Here is a 23,379-nt window from a genome sequence, read left to right on the forward strand (position 1 = left end):
TGCCTGTCCACCACTGGACCGGCAAGCTCCTCAAAGCAGGGATCATGCATGGACTTCAGTCATCCTTGCTCTGCATGTAATAAGTCCTCCACAAGTGTTTGATGAATAAACGCATGGATTAATGAGTAAGCAAATGGGCATGACTTTTTAGGTATCCTGAACCTTCAAGAGTTTCTACTTTAATGTTTTTTTAATATGCAAATTTATGGAGAATTTTAGGCCAGAAAAGCACTATTTATGTTATTTCTCTTACTCTCCTTCCATGAGGTAGATATATGCTGGGTTTTTTTGTCCAGCATCCCTTCATTTCTTTTTTTTTTTTTTTAAAGATTTTTTAAAAAAAATTAATTAATTAATTAATTTATATTTTTGGCTGTGTTGGGTCTTCGTTTCTGTGCGAGGGCTTTCTCTAGTTGCAGCAAGCAGGGTCCACTCTTCATCGCAGTGCGCGGGCCTCTCACTATCGCGGCCTCTCGTTGCGGAGCACAGGCTCCAGACGCGCAGGCTCAGTAGTTGTGGCTCACGGGCCTAGTCGCTCCGCGGCATGTGGGATCCTCCCAGACCAGGGCTCGAACCCGTGTCCCCTGCATTGGCAGGCAGACTCTCAACCACTGCGCCACCAGGGAAGCCCCCTTCATTTCTTTTTAGGATGAACTCTTCATTGCTGATGGAATCCCATCCTATATGGTCTGGTGAGGCCAGCCTTGACTCCTGACTCTCTCCAACCCCTGACTGTCAAACAGGTGATTTTGGGCTTGGACTTGGCTAACCAGAGTACATCCTAGCTCTGGACACAGCAGTCCATTCAAGGCTGGGCATGTGACCCAAAGAGGCAAATCAGTTTTCCTGAGATTTGTTATATTGTGAGTTAGTAGAACTTTGGCTTTGGTGTTTAGAAGCCAGGTTTTCAACCTTGTGGAGAGAGCTCATGTTAGAATAAAGCCTACTTGGGAGGAAAAGCAGTGTGAAGAGATCTAGAAGGAGACCATTCTGATGATGGGATTGCAATCTCCCAGTGGCATGGACCAGTTGAGGTTTATATATTAATTATATTCGAGTTTAATACTCCAAAGATTTTTCACCTCATCCTTTCTGTCCTTTGATTTTAAGTCCAAGGAGATTCTTACCAACTGTAGGGAGAGCCATCTGCCTCTTGGTTTTGCTCTGTCTCCATTCTGTGCTGGCCTTTTCTATATGTGACTTCTTTTAGTTCCTGAGTACGTTGGCCTCTGTCACGTCTGTCTTCAATGCTTCTGCTGAATTGTCTGCAGTTCCACCATGCCTTGAGTGGCCAGTTCACCCAGCTCAGTCTGTAGCTTCCCTGTGCAATTCACTCAATTCAATCTGTTGGCTTTCCTTAGCTCCTCCACATCCTTCTTATGGGCATAGGAAAGGTGTACGTAAGGGTTGTCCAAAGAAACAGATCCAGTAGGAGGTGTATATATTGACAGATTTATTTTAAGGAATTGGATTGTGTGATTAGGGAGGTTAGCAAATCCAAAATGTACAGGATAGGCTGGAAGGCTGGAGATACAGGAGGAGCCAATGTTGCAATTCAAGTCTGAAGGCTGTCCGCTGTAAAAATTTTGTCTTGCTTGGGGATATCAGTCTTTTGTTCTTTTCAGGCCTTCAACTGATTGGATGAGGCCCACCCACAGCATGGAGGGCAATCTTCTGTACTCAAAGTCCACTGATTCAAATGTTAATTTCATTTAAAACACCCTCACAGAAATATCCAGATAATACTTGACCACATATCTGGGCACTGTGGCCCAGCTAAATTAACACATAACATTAACAATCACAGAAGGTTAGGCTGTTCTGCACTCCCCTTGTTGCTCTTCATACCCCTTGTTGCCATTTTTTTGAGGCTGCTGTCTACAATGGTTCTAAGGAAGGCTGCTCTTGGCTTCTGTTCTGTTGCCTCAAGACAGAAGGAAACAAGAGACTTTGTTGTGAGGCACAAACCATCTCTACTCTTGGATCCTTCACCCCTATCCTCAACTCAGCTCAGGAATGGGACAAGGGACCATGACTCCCACAGTGCATCTGGCTTCAAACTCTCCTTCCTTTCCCAGCCAGGAGGCATTCACTGGGGTTGGGGTGGTAGGGATGGGAAGTGGGGTGGAGTGGACTGGTTTAGCCAGATTACACTTCTTTTCAAATCTTTTCTTATACCAATATCAAAGCTATTGAACTTAAAAGCTGAGAATGGTGTGATTATCTTTAGTTCTGGTTTAACCATACCATTCTGGGAAGAATGGCACCCCAAAATTGTGGTAATGAGGAAGAAGAAAAGAACATCCTGACAGCTGGTTGAAACTTCATTCTTCTACTTTACCATATCAACTATGCAAATATTATAACTTCCTTTTCCCTCTGCATTCCTGAACTCAGCTGTGGGGTCTGGAAACAGTGCCCTTACTTTTCTAGATTGACCTGAAAGACTAAGTTTTATGGGGAAATTTCAGGCAAAGCAACAGAGGAAGACCGGTGGGAAAGATATTTTAGGCAAGGAAAGTCTCACCTCAATAATCTAAGAACTAAATGAATAAATTAAAGTGTTATTGGGAGGGATAAACCATACATCCAGACAAAGTGACTAAAGACTTTGTTTTTTCATGAAAAAATCTTTGAGTGGGGTCAGTTCCAGTCAGAGCAGAAACAGCTGAATTACATGTAAACCCTACACTTAGACTCCAGTCTTTTTTGTTATTTTTACCATTCTAAAGGCAAAGATGCAGAATATAGGGTGAAGGGGCATACTTTTGTACGACTAAAAAAAAGCTGTTAAAAATCAGATGCATAGTTTAGTTTAACAAATGCTTTAAAGATATCTTTTAAAAATAATTTAAATAAAATGTAGGTTTATGAGCATATTTTGGCATAAAATAAAACTAAAATACAAAAGTGCAAATTGGTTTTTCTTTTTGACTAAATCACAAGCGATCAGTCAGATGGAACCACTGAGTTAAAATAATCCTGCCAATCCTACTCTTGCCATGTATCCAGATTTTAACAAGCAATTTGGAAAACAATTTTGAGCAGTATATAAACTTCATGGGGCTATGCTAAGAGAACTCTATTGAAGGTGATAAATACCCTTTAAAACTCTTAAGCTCTTTTTAAAACACAAATATTATTTTATCAGAGTTGGAATGGATTCTGGATAGTCACTCAACCTTCTAAAACATGATTTATTCTTATGTTTTTATGATATCTAGAAAAAGTATTAACTTTGCAAAGTATATTAAATAGAAACAATCCGGTCTAGTGGAAGACCATGTATTAATTTATTTCATCATTCAAATATTCAGAAAACATATACTGAAGAGATACCAGTTAAAAAAAGAGACACTGCTTAGCAATACTCTTCTTCATTTTGTACCACATCCCTAGCTTCCCCATTTGTTTACACTGTATACTCAGCTAACTGCCAGCTGTTTCCCCCCTCTCCTGGGACAAAATTGGGTTACTTGCTAGCTTTCAGTCTCTCCTTCTCTTCTCCCTTCCTACCTACCCCCATCCTAGTCTGGGTCCCTTCTGCCCAGACCTGATAGGTATCCTGTGTTTTTCTGTCCCAGATCCATAAGACATACAGAAAGTAGGGCAAATGTCAAATAAATTCTCTGCATGTAGTGAGGCAGCTGTGTGTTTTGGGAGGAGTTTTAAAGAGGTAAGTGATGCCATGGGAAGTTGAAGCTTGGTGGCCATATGCATGGCCTAACCACTAATCAGAACATGTGCACTGACAAGTAAGTGAAGGTTTATAGAAAAAAATCAGGCAGAATATTTGAAATCATGATTGTCCTTGTAAATGCAGGAGTATTGTCACCATACTCATATAGTATTTGCTACTTCTCATTTATTGGGGAAAACGGTGGTGATAATGGGATTGCAGGAATTCTTTAAATGAAGAGGGCTGGGCACATTTAGTATGAAAGAGCAGAGATGAAATAGGCCTTATTCCAGGTACGGAGTTAGGCTTGGGAAAAGCCAAGAGAATAAGAGAAGTGTACATTTAGTAAAGTGCCTGACCAAATGTTTGCACAAGTACCTAATTCTAAGGCTAAGAGATTTTCCATCTTTTTTTATTGCTTTTGATCGGAGACACAGGATTACTATTAGTAAGGATTACTATTTAGCCATCCCATATTATGTCTAAATACTACACATATTACTTTAATTATTGCAAACCCCTGCAAGGTAGGAATCATCCCCATTTCCTATGAGGAAACCAAGGAGTAACTTCCATAAAGTTACATTGCTATCAACAGCAAATCCCTAACTGTCTGACTCCAGTGTATTTGTTGTTTCAGCTAATAGGATATAATCTGAGTTTCCTAAAACAATGAGATTGAGGGATTCTCAAGCTTTCAAGAGAAAGCTTAATGGGGTTGAGAGCAGTAGAGATCATGCCTGAAATCACTTCACATACAGTCTTCAAAAATGGAGAGAAAATAATTTTCAAATATTTCCAAATATTTTTTTTTTAACGTCTAAGGTAAAAGGAGGGTATGGAGTGAAAGCCAAGCTGTCAGTGTAGTGGAAAGGGCCTCAAGAAGACTGGAATTACATTGCAATCCGGATTCTACCACCTTGGACACAGCACTCACCTTCTTTAGGCCTCATTTCTTTATAAGTAATTTAGATTTTCAAGGTCCTTTTAAGTTATTAAAACTGTACTTGAATACTTATAAACTCCTAACACCAACTTCAAAAAAGAACCTTTTCAACTTTTTAATTGTCAAGGACGTTAAGGAAGGAGGTATTTTAGATAACAAACAGGGCAGGAAATAGAACCGTTAATAAGAAGAGTATCATCACTCATAGAGTGCCCGGAAATTCAAGGAGGATGATATTCAACCGGTGCCCTTCACTAATTCTTAAGTGCATGATTAATATTTAAAGAACATTCTAGTCTTCATTTCTGCCATTATTAAGGTAACTAACCTGTAATTACTCTACCGATGCGTCCCTAAAGGGTTGAGTTGGCCTTCCAGGTTATAGTTGAGGGCGAGGCTCTGGAGGCGATTGAAACCGCCTGGGTTCAAATGCAGTCCTGTCGCCTGCCGGCGGCCGTAAGGAAATTCATCTATTACGTGGATACATTTTCAAATGGAAGGAATCTGGTTCCCACACCACAGAATGTGTGGATGGATAATCCACGAAAAGCCCAGGGCAGGGCACATAGTAAACTTCAATAAATGTTAAGTCTAAAAGTTTAAAACTTTTCAAAGGGATTGATGGACATTCTATTAGAACTGTGGTCAATTACTTTTCAGGGGAATCCCTTTTCAAAGCAAAAAGCATTTCTACTTAAGTTTTCACAAGTTTAGATTTTGATACATGGGATTTTAGTGAAGCATGACCATGAATAGCTTGTGCTATTTACTTAGTAACATGTTTATCATATCACTTGTGAGGTGGTTTTGATTTTATAAAGCCCTAAATTGTTAAGAAATAAACGGATCGGGGACCGCCCATCAGCACTGGCTGTTCTGTGGTCTTTATCCATCCGCTTCTAGACACGCGTGCGTCAATTTGATGGGAGGAGGTGTTTTGCTACACCGTTTTCCACCTGAGAGAAAAATAAAGGCTTGCACTTGGAACCCGCACGCAGTTGGTCTTGAACCTCGAACACCAGCTCTCATTACGTAACTCCACAGCGGCCGGGCCTCCAGGCTGTTTTCCGAACCCTCACCGCGGGGCGGGGATAAGGTTACAACGCCCGCGGTCGTCCCGGACTCTACGAGTTTTGCGTGTGTCAGTTAGAGACGTTTACATTTGAATTTCCCTGAACCGCCGGGTGTGGGCGGCGGCGCGGACCCGCCCCGGAAACCTCTGGGCCCCTTCCCGCCATCCGCCGACCGGACCCGACAAGCGGTCCCCGCGGGCTGGTGGGAAGGCCCGGCCGGCGCGGGGCCCAAAGCCGCCGCGCGAGCACTCCCCGGCACTCCTCCCCACAGCCCTCAGTCCTTACCGCCCCCCCGCCACGCCCAGCCGGGCGCGCCGAGCCGACGGTTGCCTGCGGGCCAGATTTTGAATTTACAGGCCCGGCCCCCGCGTTGCCGGCCCCCATTGGCCAGCGACGGTCACGTGGAGACGCCGGAGCGCGCCGGCCATCTTGGGGAGCGCGGCGCCGCGGCCCGCGCCACCTCCGCCCCCAGCGGCTCGCAGCCAGCCCGCCCCTCCGCCCTCCTCCCCCCGCCCGCGGCTCAGCGCCGCCTGAGAGGAAACAAAGTGCTGCGGGCGGGAGACTCGGCGGCGGCGGCGGCGCGTGGACTCTGCTCGGCCCTCCCGGCCACCCTCACCCCGTATTTCCCGAGCGTGTGTGCGCGCGTGTGTGAGTGTGTGCATGTTTTCTTACAAAGGGCGTTTTACGTTTAATTGATTCGTAGTCCTCCCCCTTTGCCCTTTGTGCTGTAACCCCTCTCCCGCCATCCCAGGTGCTTCGTCCTTCCCCCCGACGTCGGCCTCTCCGCGAGCGCGGATCGTCGGTTCGTGCCTTCCCTCAGGCTTCTCCGCCTGCCGCCCCCTCCGTGTTCCGGCGCTGCCCGCGGCCTCCGCGCTCAGCTCTCCTCGCCGATCGCCATGGCGACAGCGACCCCCGTGCCGCAGCGGACGGGCAGCCGCGCCGGCGGCCCCGCCACGCCACTGAGCCCCACGCGGCTGTCGCGGCTGCAAGAGAAGGAGGAGCTGCGCGAGCTCAACGACCGGCTGGCCGTGTACATCGACAAGGTGCGCAGCCTGGAGACGGAGAACAGCGCGCTGCAGCTGCAGGTGACGGAGCGTGAGGAGGTGCGCGGCCGCGAGCTCACCGGCCTCAAGGCACTCTACGAGACCGAGCTGGCCGACGCGCGACGCGCGCTCGACGACACGGCCCGCGAGCGCGCCAAGCTGCAGATCGAGCTGGGCAAGTTCAAGGCCGAGCACGACCAGCTGCTCCTCAAGTGAGTGCCGGGGGCGCAGCTCGGGCGGGAGGGCGAGGGCCGGGGTGCTCACGTCCTTCGGAAGGGGCAGGGTCTCGGTCTCCAAGAAGGAGAAAGAATCTAGTGTTTTTCAGCGAGGGCGGGGGTCGCGCGGGGGTCTCAAGCTGTAGTGATGGTGGGACCGGTATGCACATTTCCCGATCCTGGATACCCAGTGGGACTCGGCGAAGTGCGCGCCTGGGGCCGCCAACGACAGGCGACCGGCTTCGGGCCTCGGACCCCGGGATCCAGAAGGCTTTAAACGCGCGGAGATCGGGCGGGAGCCAGGTGCGGGGAGGTGGCGTCTGGGCGCGCGCTCGAATGCGCGCCCGGGTTTCCGGCCAGGCCCGAGACAAAGCGTCTGGTGGGTTTGCGGTGCAGGAATGGCCGGCCGGGGAGGACCGGCTGCCCGCCTGGAGAATGAATGAGCTCTGCGCGGGCGGAGAGAGGAAGGGGAGGGACCTGCCTCTGGCGTCCCGGTCTCCCGGGGGTGGGTCCCGCTTTGGCGCGCTCAGTCTTGGCCCTGTGACATTTTGCGATCTTTCTGCGCCTGCCTTGGGCGAAGAGGGAGGGGCGGAGTCTGAACTGCGCGCCACTGTCGGCTCTGGGCAAGTTGGGTTTTCAAGCTAGTTAGCTTTCTCTGGGGGAAGGTGTTCGTTCTTTCTGCGGAGACAGGCGCGGGTCTTTGGGTATTTCTCTGCACCGGACTCCGCAAGCTGGGTTTTTTCACGTCTTGGTCACCGTTCTCGGATCGGCGAACCGCCTGCCCTCCCGCAGCAGTCCTCTCCCCTAGCTTTTGTACCGCCAAGACATAGTCACTTGGTTTTTCGGGTGTAGGGGAGGCCCAGCTCAGTCCCCGCATCTGTCATGGTGTTGACAGGCCAGGGCAGGTGAAAGGGTGTTGTGTAAATGTGGAGAGTTGTGGCGAGGGAGAGCTTGTAATTTTTTCACATAAGAGGGTCTGAATTTTTCAGTCCGGGGCACACGGATAAACTAGCAAACCTTTGCGGATCCTACCTTGACTTTCTGATGAGCAAAATGGCATAGTTATCCTCAGTAGGCAGCTAGTGTTGATGTCACGCTTTAGAATATTGCTCGGTTTGCCTCCAGAATTCCGGTGGTCTTCATCCCCTCTTGCCAGTTGAGATCTCTGGAGATACCTGATTCTGACTTTGACTTTGTGTTCCCCTGAATGTCTTTCTGTCTCCGTGTAAATGTTCCTGTCTCGGTCTCTGTGATTTTCAGTATGTGAATCTCAACTTCCCCATCTTGTTAAATACTTGAAAAACGGTTCATAAAGAATATGTGCACTTGGTAAAAAAAAAAAAAAGGTATAGACGGGCTTATAGTGAAAAACGATGTCGCTTGCCTCTTTCCAGGAGACAATCACATTTAGCCCTTTTTGTTTTTATTTCTCTGAGTATTTAGTTCCACAAAATAAAAATAATAATAAGCTTATGCTTCTGTTTCCTGGATTTTCTAATCTTTGGAGTCGTCTTTTGAAATGGGTCAGTTCGCTCACTACTGTCTCCATCTTTCTCCAAATTTTTCATTACTGAATTTCTTCATATCTTGGATGCCATTGCTTATATGATTCACCATTATCACGTGTACCACTAAGAAGAAAAACTTCAGGGCCAACTCTAGGATCCATCCTTTTGGACCCACCCTGTTTTCAGAGATGTTAAAGTGTGACACAGATTAAGTATCTATCTGTTACCTGCCAGTCGCTGTTTTATGTGGAGGATACAGAGATTTGAAAAAAATAAGTTACTGCCCTTACGTTGATGATAGGGGGAGATACCCATCAAGCGAATAAAAATTGTATTTCATCTAATCTGAAACATTTTGATGCTGGTGCTTTTATAATCTTTTCAGAAGGTATCCACTGAAGGTTTTTCACACAGTAACAAGACTGCCACCTGGCTGACTGTAGTTGTGAAATGCTCTGCATGGATTGTAAAATGCATGCTGGTTTCATCAAGATTAAAAAGTGAAGAATATATGTGTTAGAATCAATGAAATCAGTGTATGTGATATAATGTTAGGATAACAGATACTAGGGGAATAAAAATAGAGCAGGGTGAAGGAATGGTGTAGTTAAGGAAGGCCTGTCTGAGGGCTTGACAATTGAAAACAATTTTCTTTGAGATGTCAGGTAGTATACTGGGATTTTATAGATAGATAGATAGATATCTATATATATCTATATATAGAGAGCCTGAACATATATATCTATTATTAGGATTAGATGTATTTTCTTTTCTGATGTGCCATCAATTCCTCAAAACATACCACATTTTACTTTCATATTTCAATCCTGACTTTCTTTGTACAATTTTGTTCCTAAATAGCCTTCCATTTTTCTTGCTGATTAAAGAAAAATTTGCCTTTAGCATACCTTCAAACTTTTAAAAGATATCTAATCATAATATCTATTATATGAGGCTACTTTCTTCCCTTAAGTTCTCTGCTCTTAAGACATGATGTGCAGTTGACGTCCTAGGAATTTACCTGATTTAGACCCAGTTTCCTCCTGTATCACATATTTTCAGTTCCTTGGTTTCTTCCTTCATTTTATTGGAGAACATCCTTAAGTTACTTATTCAGAAAAGATGGCAGGAGGTAGACTTTCCAAGTCTCGTGTGTCTGAAAATAATTTTGATTTTTGTCTCATGCTTGATTAATAGTTGGGCTAGGTATAGAATACTGGTTCAACATTTTTCCTCACAGCTTGGAAAGTATCATATTGCCCCATTGTCTTCTAGTAGCCAGTTGTTGTTCATGTCTACCTAATGCCAGTCACAGTTACTTTCTTTTGGTAATTGCTTTGCCTCTCGGGAAGCTTTGGAATTTTCTTTTCTCCTGGTTTTCTGGGATTGCATGGTGATAGGTTTAGGTATGGATATTCTCTTATGCATCGTAGTTGTTTTAAGCAGGTCCTTTCCATTTAAAGGCTTGGTCTTTGTTTAGCTCTGGGAAATTTACTTTATTCGTACATTTTCTGTGCTCCATTTTCTCTGTTCTCTCTTGTTGGAATGTTGAACTCTTGGGTTTCTTGTTTTCTTATAATTCTTTTTTTCATCCTGGGAAATTACTTTGCTCTTCTCCAGCTCAATAGTGACATTTTAAAGGCACAAGTCATACTTTTAATTCCAAGAAATCTTTTTGTACAGGTATTTCTCTTTTTTTCAGCTTGTGTTTATTTTTTTATTTTTTTTAAATTTATTTATTTATTTTTGGCTGTGTTGGGTCTTCGTTTCTGTGCGAGGGCTTTCTCTAGTTGCGGCGAGCGGGGGCCACTCTTCATCGCGGTGCACGGGCCTCTCACTGTCGCGGCCTCTCTTGTTGCGGAGCACAGGCTCCAGACGCGCAGGCTCAGTAGTTGTGGCTCACGGGCTTAGTTTTTCCGCGGCATGTGGGATCTTCGCAGACCAGGGCTCGAACCCGTGTCCCCTGCATTGGCAGGCAGATTCTTAACCACTGTGCCACCAGGGAAGTCCTCTTGTGTTTATTTTTAAGGATGCATTATTTTCTTTAATCCGTCTGAGGGTAATATTTAGGGTTTTCTTTTTAAATTCTCTTCTGTTAATTGGATTATCTCTTTTCCCTCCCTGGTCACTTGTTCTTCTTGTTTGGTTTGCTTTGTATCTTCCTACTCATTTTTGTCAATTGCTGATCCTTGGTTGTCTACATTTTCAAATGAAGGACTAGGTAATGCTTGAATATTACTGCCGGGTTATTTAGGTAGCTCCTTCCCACTTTTCTGAGTGTAAGAGCAAATTAGGAACTCTTTATATAGGAATGGGATGTATTCTTGGCCAACTTGTTGGAAAGCCTGCAGTTATGTTAAGGGGTGCCCAGGAGGGTGAGGTGCAAAGCTGTTTTCATGAGTTAATCCCTCATTTTAAGTCTGCCTCACTTTCTCCTGTAACCCCTGTGTGCACGTTCTGTGATAGGTACTTTTATCTACATTTTTTTTTAAGCCACTAAGTTTTTATTTTATTTTTTTAAAATTTGTTTATTTATTTATCTTTGGCTGCGTTGGGTCTTCATTGCTGCATGCAGGCTTTCTCTAGTTGCGGCGAGTGGGGGCTACTCTTCCTTGCGGTGTGCCGGCTTCTCATTGCGGTGGCTTCTCTTGTTGCAGAGCATGGGCCCTAGGCGCGCGGGCTTCAGTAGTTGTGGCATACGGGCTTAGTTGCTCTGCGGAATGTGGGATCTTCCTGGACCGGGGCTCAAACCCATGTCCCCTGCATTGGCAAGCAGATTCTTAACCACTGTGCCACCAGGGACATCCTCTACATTTTATCTACTAGAAATTTGTTGAAATGTTTGCTAATGATCCTTTTTCTGTTCACTTTCTTGCTATGGGTTTATTCGATGTTTTCTGCTTTTTTTCCTTAATATTTATTTGTTTATTTTTGGCTGCGTTGGGTCTCCGTTTCTGCGTGCGGGCTTTCTCTAGTTGCGGCGAGCAGGGGCTACTCTTGATTGCGGTGCGCGGGCTTCTCATTTGTGGTGGCTTCTCTTGTTGCAGAGCACGGGCTCTAGGCGCACAGGCTTCAGTAGTTGCGGCATGTGGGCTCAGTAGTTGTGGCTCACGGGGTCTAGAGAGCAGGCTCAGTAGTTGTGGTGCACGGGCTTAGTTGCTCTGTGGCATGTGGGATCTTCTCAGACCAGGGATTGAACCCGTGTCCCCTGTGTTGGCAGGCGGATTCTTAACCACTGTGCCACCAGGGAAGTCCCTACTGCTTTTTTATTAGGATCTAGTGGGGAGGTCAGTGCCTGTGCATAGTAATCCTTGGAAATCTTGGAAATAATTTAATTTTGAACAATAATTGAAGTATAATATGTAAGATGAAAAGGAAGAAATGTTTTATTATCTGTTTGGGTCCATTGAGCTCTTTCGTTTAAGAATAATTTTCTGTAACTTATTTGGAGTTAGAGTCTTTGTAATTAGTCTATTATTTAGGTGGATTTAGATTAAGAAAGCAAGTGTTGAGAGAATTATAGATTCCAAAATTACTTAGTCCCTTTTTGGTTCTTTAGCATACAACATACCTCAAAGACAGAAGAATTCTAGGAGACACTTGTCCTGCTAGAAAGAATTTGACAGCGGCTTCTGTGCAGGTGGTCTCTTACAGGGAAACTGATCTCAGATCTAAGATATAGGTACTCCAGTTCATTCCAAGCCTAATTATATTTCATTGGAAGTTTGTTTGGGGAATACTTGCCAAGAATGATGATGAATACCATCAGTCAACACTTTAAACAAAAAAGCAAAGAAAAATTGACTTAATTGAGAATTTCAGTATTAACTAATTCTGCAGGAAAACTAAATGTAAGAGAAAGTTATGTTGAACAGTTGTTCAGTAACTAATTTTGTGGATGCATACATTTTTTTTTTTTTTCTTTAGTGGTACAGGTCCATAGTCTTTTATGTAAAACCCTTATAGCCACAAGTGTTTGGAATTAAAAGCAGTTCCAACTTTAAGAAGGTAGTATGATGCGTATACTGTATATGACACCCCATTGGGGTCTGGGGTAGCAGTCTATGTGAAACAGGTATTTCTGTAGGGAAAGATTAATAGTCACAGTAAATGGAGAAAGACAACTAAAAATAGCCTCATGTCCATTCAGGTGAAGTTTTGTCATCAAATGAATTAATGAAAATTTAAGTTTTAGAGCTCTGGGATTACATATAAGAGAGTAATGATTCATGTTTTTTAATTGACTGCTTCTTAGTAACTTCGCTTGACTCATCAGGTTCTAGAAGTTGTGCTTTATTCCTCAAACACAAATAAATTTGATTGATTGATTGGTTCACAGTAGATATTCAAGCTTGAAAGGATGCAAAATTAACTCTAAAGTCATTTTCTCTTTTTTGAGAAGTATGACTTAATTAGGAAACTGGAGATGGGGGCTCACTGGAATATAACTAATAATGGATGCTGTAGGATTGTTTGAGATGCTGAGCAAGTCAATTTACTGTCCCTTCATTTAAAAAAATTTTTTTAAAAGGATGTCCCGGGACTTCCCTGGTGGCATAGTGGATAAGAATCCACCTGCCAATGCAGGGGACACAGGTTTGATCCCTGGTCTGGGAGGATCCCATATGCCACGGAGCGGCTAAACCTGTGCGCCACAACTACTGAACCCACATGCTGCAACTACTGGAGCCCGTGCTCCACAACAAGAGAAGCCACCACAATGCAATGAGAAGCCCGTGCACCTCAACAAAGAGTAGCCCCTGCTCGCCACTAGAGAAAGCCTGCGCGCAGCAACAAAGACCCAGTGTAGCCAAAAAAATAAAACTAAAATTAAATCTTAAAAAAAAATAAAAAGGATGTCCCAAGAAACATAGTTTAGTGTATTATAGGTATTAGGCCTCAAAGCCAGTGTTTTCAAATTAATCTTTGAGATACTGGACAAAAAATTTGTTATTTAAAGCAGAATTTCATATCTTTTCAAAACAGATGGTGCTTCTTTTTAAATATAATTTTATGAAAAGAAAAGTTTTTCTCAAAATAGAATAAAGTGTAATGTTGCTTGTGTTTTTTTCACAGTATATATGCACCTGAAGATTTGTAGGCTTCCTACCTCCATCCCCAAGCAAGTTTTGAATAGGATAGGTTTGAGGTTGAGATCAAGCCTACATAGTATATTCCTTTGGGAAAACGACATTCCTCTGATTTTACTTTGTCAGTACGTTAGTAAGGAAACTTCTGTTGGGAAATTTGTATTTGTGTGTTTTCGTTAAAAAATGTGTACAGATGTTCACGCGCTACTCGCATGTATAACTGGGACACTTGTCAGTCACAGTAGCCTGAGATACAGTAGTGTTAAGCAAGAGCACTACATGAAGTTGCACCTTCTTAACATTTTGTGACTTGGGGCAGGTATTAATACTTTAATTCTTTGAGCTTTCATGCCTCATCTGTGTAATTGGGATAAGGCATAACTAGTAGTTTTCTGAATCTCAGGAAGAATTAAGAAACCCACATCTTTTTCTAGCCTGTCATTTACTTGTCTCATAGTAACGGATGGATTTTTATCAGAATTGGCTATTTGAAGAAATTAGGAAGTATATGGAAATGAAAGTAAATCAGATAAACTATTTTTTTTCTCTTTCTTTGGGGAGAAGGGGGTGCTGGGGATTTACTGTATATTTGGACTTATTGTATATGTTTACTCTGTTGACTTTCTACATATTTTGGTCACACAGAATGAAATTTAGGTGCAGGGCTAAACAGTATCTGCAGGGTTGTTTTAACATTCATATTTTTCAGTTTTCAAACCTACAGTAATAAATGCTAATCTGCTCTAGGGACTTTGCTTGGTAGGTAGGATAATTAATTGAAAAACAAAAATCTTGATCCCATGTATTACTTGGTCTTTTGTTTATGTCCTTATTTTGCCCTGGTAGAAGCAAGTTGCCAGTAACACCCTTGCCTTAATATGAAAGGTATAAAACTCCATGGTAAATATTACTTTAATTTTCAAGGGAAGAACAGGAAGGATAGACCCCTAGAATTGGTGTTAAAGTCTAGGAGACAGGTCCTAAGTAATGAAATCATCATGATGCTTCCTTCCCATGCTTTCAAAGGATGTTTGGTAGAGCATGATATCTTTTGGAGTTGTTTATTTAAACTAGGAGGTTAGACTAGGTAATCTTTTGGTGTACCCAGACTCAAGGAAGTAAACACACAGAATGAAAGATAAAGCACTATAAAAATATGGTGCTGAATGTTTTTTTTTCCCTCCATATACTCCATATACTCCATTATGCTTGTTCTTTTCATTTGTCCAGATGACATCACCTCAGATATTTCTGAGCTAGAGATCTTTAGACTTTTATATCATCACTGTGGGTCTATTTCATGCACAAACAGTGAGAATGAGCCTGAAGTGTTAATTGGGTGACGAGACCCTGTCTAACTGAAGTTCCCAATTATTTCTGGGATCCAGGGAAGTTTCCTAATTAGAGTTTTTAAATTCTTTTTTTTTTTTTTCCCCCAGTATATCTCTCTGATAAAAGGGATTGTGTTTTGGCTGTTATACTTGAGAAATTTTTAAAAACTAATTTTTTTGTCACACAAAAATTATATATTCATTATGGAAAATTAGAAAATACAAATAAACACCAAGAAGAAAGTAAAAGTCACCCTTAGTTCCATAAATAAGAGCTCTGAAGTTTTTATATCTATATTATTAACGAAAAATGGGTTCATGATAAATATTGATGCGTAACCTTCTTTCATGCTACACTGCTTTGTGAACTTCTTTACATGTCAGTAAATGTGCTATATCATCATTTTGAAGATACGTCAACAGCTTTTAATGGGTAGGATTAGTTTACCGTGACCAGAGATGTCGGCTTTGCAGTGACTACCTAATTTCTCAGAGGCCATAGAGGGCCATGATTATCCTCTTCCCACTTTCTGACAATATCAAATTTTTTCTCCTGGTTAACATATTGATAAAAATGGTTAAATGTTAAACTAATTTACTGGTGAAATGTTAACCATTGGATAAAGTAATTACAACTTTGCCAATTTTTGATGCCAGTAACAGCATATGGGTGTCCATTTGGGGGAATTTATTTTTAATTTCTGCAGGTTCTTTTTAGTTCTCGGTCATTTTTATTGTTATGCTCATGTTGCGAATATAAAGGAGTAAAAAGATTCACATTTGGGTCATAATCTTAGGTTTCTGCTGATATCTTTGCTGTAGACCTAGATGATAAGTGAGACTTTCCCTAGCTAATACGTTTGCTTGGTCCTTTTTAAATTTAATTTTTTGCCTTTATTGCATTTGTGTTTATTGATCATAGGATTATAGCACTTTTACAGCTAGGAGGGGACTTGGATCATCTGATCTATCCAGCCCACTGTGTAGGTTCAGAAATTGAGACCTAGAGAGATTAGAATACTGGTGCAAGATGCGGGACAAAAAGAGCTAACATTTATCTTCTGCTTATTGTGTTTGCCAGGTACTATGCTAGATGCTTTACAGACACTGTCTTTTAAGTGTTATGATAACCCTGTTTGATGGGGGAGGAAACTTGAGGCTCAGAGAGGTTAGGTATTTTGCCTGGGATAACTTAGCAGATAAATGGCAGAGCTAGAATAGATCCTAGCTCTGTCTTCTAGCATTGTTACAGGGTTTTTACATGGATCACGCCATTTAATACCGACCTGAAGCAGGCTCGTGGAGCACTGTCATCTGTCCTTGGACTTGAAGTCTTACATAAGACAGTTGACTTTCAGGTTTGGGTGCTACTTTTGGAAATGGTACTAGATGTGAGTTTTTCACAGTGATATTTGAGATAATTTTGGATTTGTCAGGAGGGTGCAGTAACTGAGGCAGCTGTTTGAAATACTGAGGGCTTCATTTGCTAATAAGGAAAGGGTAAAAATGAATTACTGAAAGAGACCTCTTTTGTCTTTTCTTCCTTGTTGAAAAACTCCTACTTTACTCCATGCCTTAATAATAACTTCAAAATAAACTAAAATCTCTAAATAAGTCTTGAATACTCATGGCAGAAATATTCTTTTCATTTTTTATTCAGCACACATTTGTGGAACAGGTACTGTTACGAAGTCCAAGCTTGTACTGCTCCCCACACAGAAGGCCAGTAAATCGAGAAACAAGTTGTTGGGGCAGGGAATAGTGACTATTTGGAAGGCCAGCACACCAAGAAGATGGTGGACTAGTGTCCCAAAGAACCGTCTTGCCTGGGTTTGGGTGCTAGTTTCTTTCAGAACAAAGAGGGGGAGGTGAGGGGTAAAGTAAAAAAGGTGATATGTTGTTGCTAATATTTCCTGGTTCAGGCCAGAATGGGAGGGGATGTGTTAATTTCTTCTTTCCTGCATCCATTCCCAGGTGGGCCTGGTTAGGCCTGGTTATTCCTAGTGAACTAAACCAAGGTATTTTAGCTTAACTGGGAGACAGGGTTCCTGGAGATGGCTCATTATGTATACTTTAAGCTGTAGGCAACATCCCTTTAATGATTAACTTACAGCAAAAGTAATAGAATGCAAAGGTTAAAGTAGAAGAAACAGATCCAATATGGAGTCAGATTTGTTCTTCCCTATTACAAGTACTACATGCCAGGCCGTGAATCAGATGCTGGTAACAGGGAGATGGGACACTTAGTGCCTGTTAACAAGTTGCTTACAATGTAGTGAGGAAGACATAAAAAGCACTACAGTATTGTGATACTGTAACTGCAATATGCTAGTACAATGTAATAAGTGCTATGATAGCAGTATCCACATCTTGCTATGGAGAGAGGGGCTACATACCACATAAGGCAGAGTAGGAGCTTTGTAAAGTTTTGAGAGACATCCCAGAGGAATTGGGGAGGCAGTGAAATCTGAGTCTTGAGAGATTAAGTAGGGTTGGCTTCTAATGGAAAACATTAGTAGAGGTGTTGTCCTGAAAGGCAAATAGTGCATCTAACTAGAGCTGTATATATCTATATAAATACTTGGTGTGAGGGATGGTTAGATTTTGGGTAATCAGGAGCCTCAAGAATTTCAGGCAGAAGAGTGGCATGGTCAGTCTGGCTTTTGCATGGAGGAAAAGAAGAGTAGAGGTAAAAACACTAGTACGGACATGTGGGGAGTAATGAGATGGCTCCTAAACTGAGGTAGGAAGTGGGAAAGGGCAGAAGGTGGATTTAAGAGATACTGAGCATGGGAGATTAGGGAGAATGGAGTCTAGGGTGACTGCTTCCATGCATGGGCACCTGGGGAGATAGTGTTGCTCTTAACAGAGACTGGTAGGGCAGGAACAGATTTGGAGGACCCTACTTAGAGTTAGTGGTGAGTTAGTGGTGTTAGTGAGTTAGTGAGTTGCTGGATTTCTAGATGGAGATGTCAGCTGGCAATTTGGAGTACTTCTCTGGAGCTCCGAGGAGATACTTGATTGGAGATACAGTTTTTGGAGCATGGTGATATTTGGGGGTAGAGAGAGAAAAGAAGAGGGGTGAAGTCAGAGACATGGAAAACATCTACGTGTGAGGACTAGGTAGGGGATAGAAAACCCACAATGAAGATGATAAGTAATGGCCAGAGAGGAAGGACAAGAATTGAGTTATGGAACAAGGAGATTTACAAAGGAATGGTAGTACGGTTTTGGTGTGATAAGGCCTAAAAAGTATCCATTGACTTTGGTTCGTGGGAACTTATTGTTGACTGTGAGGAGCATCTAATGCTAGAGAAGAGCAGTAGGGTCAAAGCCACTGACCATAATTAAGGAAGAAATGGGAATAAAGGTCATGAGTTTAGGTCATAAAGAGTGTTTGATGTGAAAGGAAGAAGACATTCTTAAAGGTCGATTTAAAGTAGATTCTTACTCAATGTTTATATAACAAAACATTGGATAGGGTACTAGAACACTTACCCCTCTAACACTCTGCACTAAAAAAATGATTGCTTCACCGCCTTTGCTTAAAACACTTTAAGTGGCTTCCAGGATAGTAGCTTCTAGGATAAAGAGTAAAAGCCTCAGTATTACCTAATACTAGGGTGACCGTATAATTTAGCATTCAAACAGGGTTACTTCCTTCTTGGTGTGAGAGAGGGAGCTATTGATAATTATGCTGGGACACTGGCATCAATGGAAATTGCCCTAGACAAACTTGGACATACCTAAAAGTTCTTCTCTTCATGAGCTGGCTCCTGAATGACTGTGGCTTCAACTCACACCATACTTGGTCTTGCTCTCTCCTCTCCAACCATGATATTTTTTATTCAGTCCTGTTTACCATGCTCTCTCTTAATAGGGCCTTTGCATATGCAGTTTCCTTTGTCTGGACTTCTCTCATCATTGGGTTAACTCCTCCTTAAACCTCAGATCTCTGTTTAATTCATTTCTTAGGGAAATCTTCCCTATCCGGTTTTTTAAATGTGAGCTTTGAAAAAAAAAAACAAAACCTGTGACTATCCAACAAACATGTATGTGTGTACATAATTTAAGGATTCAGAGATCTCCAAGACTTCTTATGAAAAAATTACCTTCAACTATTTTAACTGCTCCTTTGATATTTTTCTCGATATCTAAATGGCATTGTTGACTTTTTGCCATGGAAGATGAGGAATTGAGTTTTTCATTTTGTTCTTCATAACAAATTTTTCTTCCTCTTATCCTCCCAATAGTCATACATTACATTTTAGTTGAGATTAGTTTAGATCAGTTTTGGTATATAAAATATTATTTCACTGTGTTCTGTAAATGCTTCTGTAGCACCAGTTGGCTCATATGTGAGTGGTAAATAGAGAAATGATATTATTGTAATTAGAGGTTGTATTGACTTATATATGACTTTTCCTAGTAAAGGAGAGTCAGAATATCAAGAGTAGAGTTCAGAGGGAAAGAAAGCTCTGATTTCAACTCTATTTTAAGAAAGTTAAAGGAGTGCCTGCACCCAGGATTCCCTCCCCCAGAGAGGTGTGCACCACCTTTGTTCTTATAGCCGGGGTTGTGTTCAGAGTCCAGAGTCTATTTCTATCTCTAATGTCTCAGTTCCTGCAAGCCAGCATGGCCACTCCGATGTTGTGCATCTCTGAGCATCTCTTGAGGCAGCTCTAGCCACACTAAACTGACTGCTTGCATTGTCCAAGTCATCTCCTGGAGTACTAATTATCATCATTATTATTTTTTAAAGTTTATTTTTATTTTTATTTTTTAAATTTGTTTTTGGCTGCATTGGGTCTTTGTTGCTGCACGTGGGCTTTCTCTAGTTGCGGTGAGCGGGGGCTACTCTTCGTTGTGCATGGGCTTCTCTCAGGTGGCTTCTCTTGTTTTGCAGAGCATGGGCTCTAGGTGCTCAGGCTTCAGTAGTTGTGGCATGCAGGCTCAGTAGTTCTGGCTCATGAGCTCTAGAGCATAGGCTCAATAGTTGTGGCACACGGGCTCAGTTGTTCTGTGGCATGTGGGATCTTCCCAGACCAGGGCTCGAACGCATGTCCCCTGCACTGGCAGGTGGATTCTTAACCACTGCACCACCAGGGAAGTCCCTGGGGTACTAATTATGTTACTGCTGGTGCTCTGGTTACAAGGTTGCATAGGTTTTTAGTGGTTTCTTCCAACCTTATTTTTCCCATTCTTTGTTAATTTTAATATGTGCAGAATGTAAGAGTTTTCAAGAACACATATATTGTGTTATAGCAAAAATACCTATACTCTATGAACATAATCCCCAGCAGAACTCAACAGTGTACTATACTTAGTTTCCCTTCCCTGTACCACCTTTTGATTGCCTGTAAAAATAGCATTTTTCCCACTTACTTAGTTTTGTCTAACTATAAAGAAAGATGATACCAGTTGTTAAAACATCAAGCCATTCAGAATCAGGAGGCTTTCTATTAGTTTTATCTTATTTAAAAGAAAATATTTATTTATTTATTTGGCTGCGTTGGGTCTTAGTTGTGGCACGCGGGATCTTCGTTGTGGCATGTGGGATTTTTCGTTGTGGCGCACGGGCTTCTCTCTAGCTGTGGCACGTGAGCTCAGTAGTTGCAGCACACGGGCTCTCTAGTTGCAGCACACGGGCTCTCTAGTTGTGGCGTGCAGGCTCCAGAGCGCACAGGCTTAGTAGTTGCGGAGTGTGGGCTTAGTTGCCCTGCGGCATGTGGGATCTTAGTTCCTCAACCAGGAATCAAACCTGCGTCCCCTGCTTTGGAAGGAGCATTCTTAACCACGGGACCACCAGGGAAGTCCCAGTTTTACCTTATTAAAGAAGTATCATTTGGAGTCTGTGCTCTTTTCTAGTCTAGTTGTATTTCATATAAGCATTGATAGTTTTGGTATAGAATTCTAAGTTGTAAAGAATATTACCTCAGGATTTTGAAGGCATGCTCTACAGTTTTCTAGCTTTTGTTGTTGCTACGAAGTACTAATGAGTGAAAAATTAAAAAGCTTGTATCATCTTTGTGGTCTAGTTCTTAAATTTCACAAGGATGTTCCTTGGTGTGGATCTTTTTTCATCCATTGTGCTGGTCATTTGGTGAGAATTCTTCAGTCTGGAAATTCATGTCTTCAGTTCTTGGAAACATTCTTAAATTATTTTATTGATGATTTCTTCCTTTTATTACTTTTGGAGACTCCTGTTATTCAAATGTTGGACCTCTTAAATTGATCCTTTAGTTTTCTTATCTTAAAAAATCTTTTTTTCTCTGCTAGATGTTCTTCATTTTATCTTCCAATTTTTGCTGTCATATTCTAAATTTCCAATAGCTTCTTTTTATTCTCAGTGGTTCTTTATCGCATACTGATCTCATTTCAGTTTCATGGATGCAGTGGTTTCTCTTTTCAGAAGTCTCTGTTTTCCTTCATAGTTCCCGTTTGTTCCAAGTTAATTTCTTTTTCTAATTGTTTAGGTCTTTGTATCTGTCAGGAAACCAATAGATATCTTAATCAGAAAGGAAAACAATATGGAAGGTAGATGCTTATAAAAAATTATTAGAAGGGTCAGAGAAGCAGGAACAATACCTCAAACACTGTAGAACTGATCTTCTTTGGGAGCTTTTATGTCTGAGGTCACCACTGAAACCACTGAATTGAAAAAACAGTGTATAGCTATACTTCAGTACCAGGAAGCTGTCACTGCTGTTGCTGTAAGAACAACTGCCTCATGACACCAAGCAAACTGGAGAATGGACTTAGAATGGACGTTATTTCAGAAAAACTTTACAGACCGATATCCCTTATGAATATAGGTGCAAAAATACTGGCAAACCAAACCCACCAACATGTAAAAGGATTATACACCATCACCAAGTGGGATTTATCCTGGGAATGCAAGGTTGGTTCAGTCTGTGAAAGTAAACAGTGTAATATACCATATTAATAGAACGAAGGACCAAAACCATATGATCATCTCAATAGAGGAAGAAAAAGCATTTGACAAAATGTACCAGTCTTTCATGATAAAAATATTCAAATGAGGGATAAAAGGGAACTTCTTAACTTGGTAAAAGGTATCTGTGAAAAACCTATAGCTAACATCATATTTAATGGTAAAGACTGACTGCTTTCTCCCTAAGGTCAGGAATAAGACAGGGTTGCCCACTCTTACCACTTATATACAACATTGTATTGGAGGTTCTAGCCAGGGCAGTTAAGGAAGAAAAAGAAATAAAAGGCATTCAGATCAGAAAAGAAGTAGTAAAACAACTACACAGTTGACGCTTGAACAGCATGGGGGTTGGGGGGGGGCGACTTTTGCAAGGCAAAAATCCATGTATAACTTATAGGCAGCCCTCTGTAGCCAAACAACTGCAGATCATGTAGTACTATAGTTTTTACTATTGAAAAAAATCTGCACGTAAGTGGACCCTTGTAGTTAAAACCTTTGATGTTCAAGGGTCACCTGTGTCTCTATTTGCAGATGAAATGATTCTAAGAAAATCCTAAGGAATCTGTAAAAAACAAAAACTAAAAACTCTTGAAAGCTAATAAATAAGTTCAGCAAGATTTCAGGGTATGAAAGCAATGTACAAAACTCAGCTGTATTTCTGTAAACTAGTAGTGAACACTCCAAAAATCAAATTAAGAAAACTTCATTTTCCGTAGCATCAAAGAGATGAAGTACTTATGAATAAATTGAACAGAAGAAGTACAAGACTTGTACACTGAGAATCACAAAACATTGTTGGAAGAAATTAAAGAAGACCTAAATAAGTGGAAGGACATCCTATATTGATGGATTAGAAGACTTAATATTGGTATATATATATATTTTTGGCAGGGTGTTGTCAAGAAGCAAAAACATCTACTGAATATAAAACTAAAAAAGACAGAGTCCTCCTGGGCCCAAGAGACCCATGGCAGGGAGCCAGGAGTTCTGCATCCGGGCTGCTCTGGGGAGCCCTGGAAGACGTCATTGCACACGGTAGTGATGAGGGGTAGAAAAGCAGTGTACTCCTGGAAGTCCTCCTGCTGGTTGCTGTCCTCATCCAGATCACCCATCAGCTTCAGGCCCTCCTCATCCACCTTCTCCCCCACAAAGTTGGGCAGCTCCTTGTGCAGAATTCCTTCATCTCCCCCTTAGTCAGCTTGAACTTGTTGCCCTCTTGGTTGGAGTACTTGTGGAAGGTGGTGACCATCACAGCCAGAACCTGCTTCAAGGGACTGGACATCTTGGATCTGGGGCTGCTGGTCTTGGAGGGTCTCCTGGGGAGGTGGGGGTTGGCTGTGGTTCTTCTGGGGCCATGAAAGCTTGTGGTGGACATTTTGGGGAGTATCCATCTGCATGAACTCTCCTCGAGGCGGACATCTTGCCCAGGTAACCAGCACTGAGACCTGGCCCCACCCAACAGTCTGTAGGCTCCAGTGCTGGGACGCCTCAGGCCAAGCCACCAACCAGGTGGGAACACAGCCCCACCCATCAGCAGAG

At 42.2% G+C, this 23,379-nt stretch overlaps 1 protein-coding gene and 1 pseudogene across 1 annotated transcript in view; one reads left to right on the forward strand and one right to left on the reverse strand.

Moving 5' to 3' along the window:
* Positions 1–6,223: 6,223 nt before the first annotated feature.
* Positions 6,224–23,379, forward strand: part of LMNB1 (lamin B1) — a 66,923-nt gene continuing 49,767 nt past the window's right edge. Inside the window, exons 1-2 of the mRNA XM_061188110.1 lie at positions 6,224–6,346; positions 6,450–6,953. Of these exons, the coding sequence (XP_061044093.1) occupies positions 6,595–6,953 (359 nt within the window). The 5' untranslated portion in view covers positions 6,224–6,346; positions 6,450–6,594. The remainder of the gene's footprint in view (positions 6,347–6,449; positions 6,954–23,379) is intronic.
* Positions 7,787–23,122, reverse strand: LOC133089526 (protein S100-A2-like; annotated as a pseudogene).

The sequence above is a fragment of the Eubalaena glacialis genome, chromosome 4, assembly GCF_028564815.1.
Source record: "Eubalaena glacialis isolate mEubGla1 chromosome 4, mEubGla1.1.hap2.+ XY, whole genome shotgun sequence".
NCBI classification, from domain to species: Eukaryota; Metazoa; Chordata; class Mammalia; order Artiodactyla; family Balaenidae; genus Eubalaena; species Eubalaena glacialis.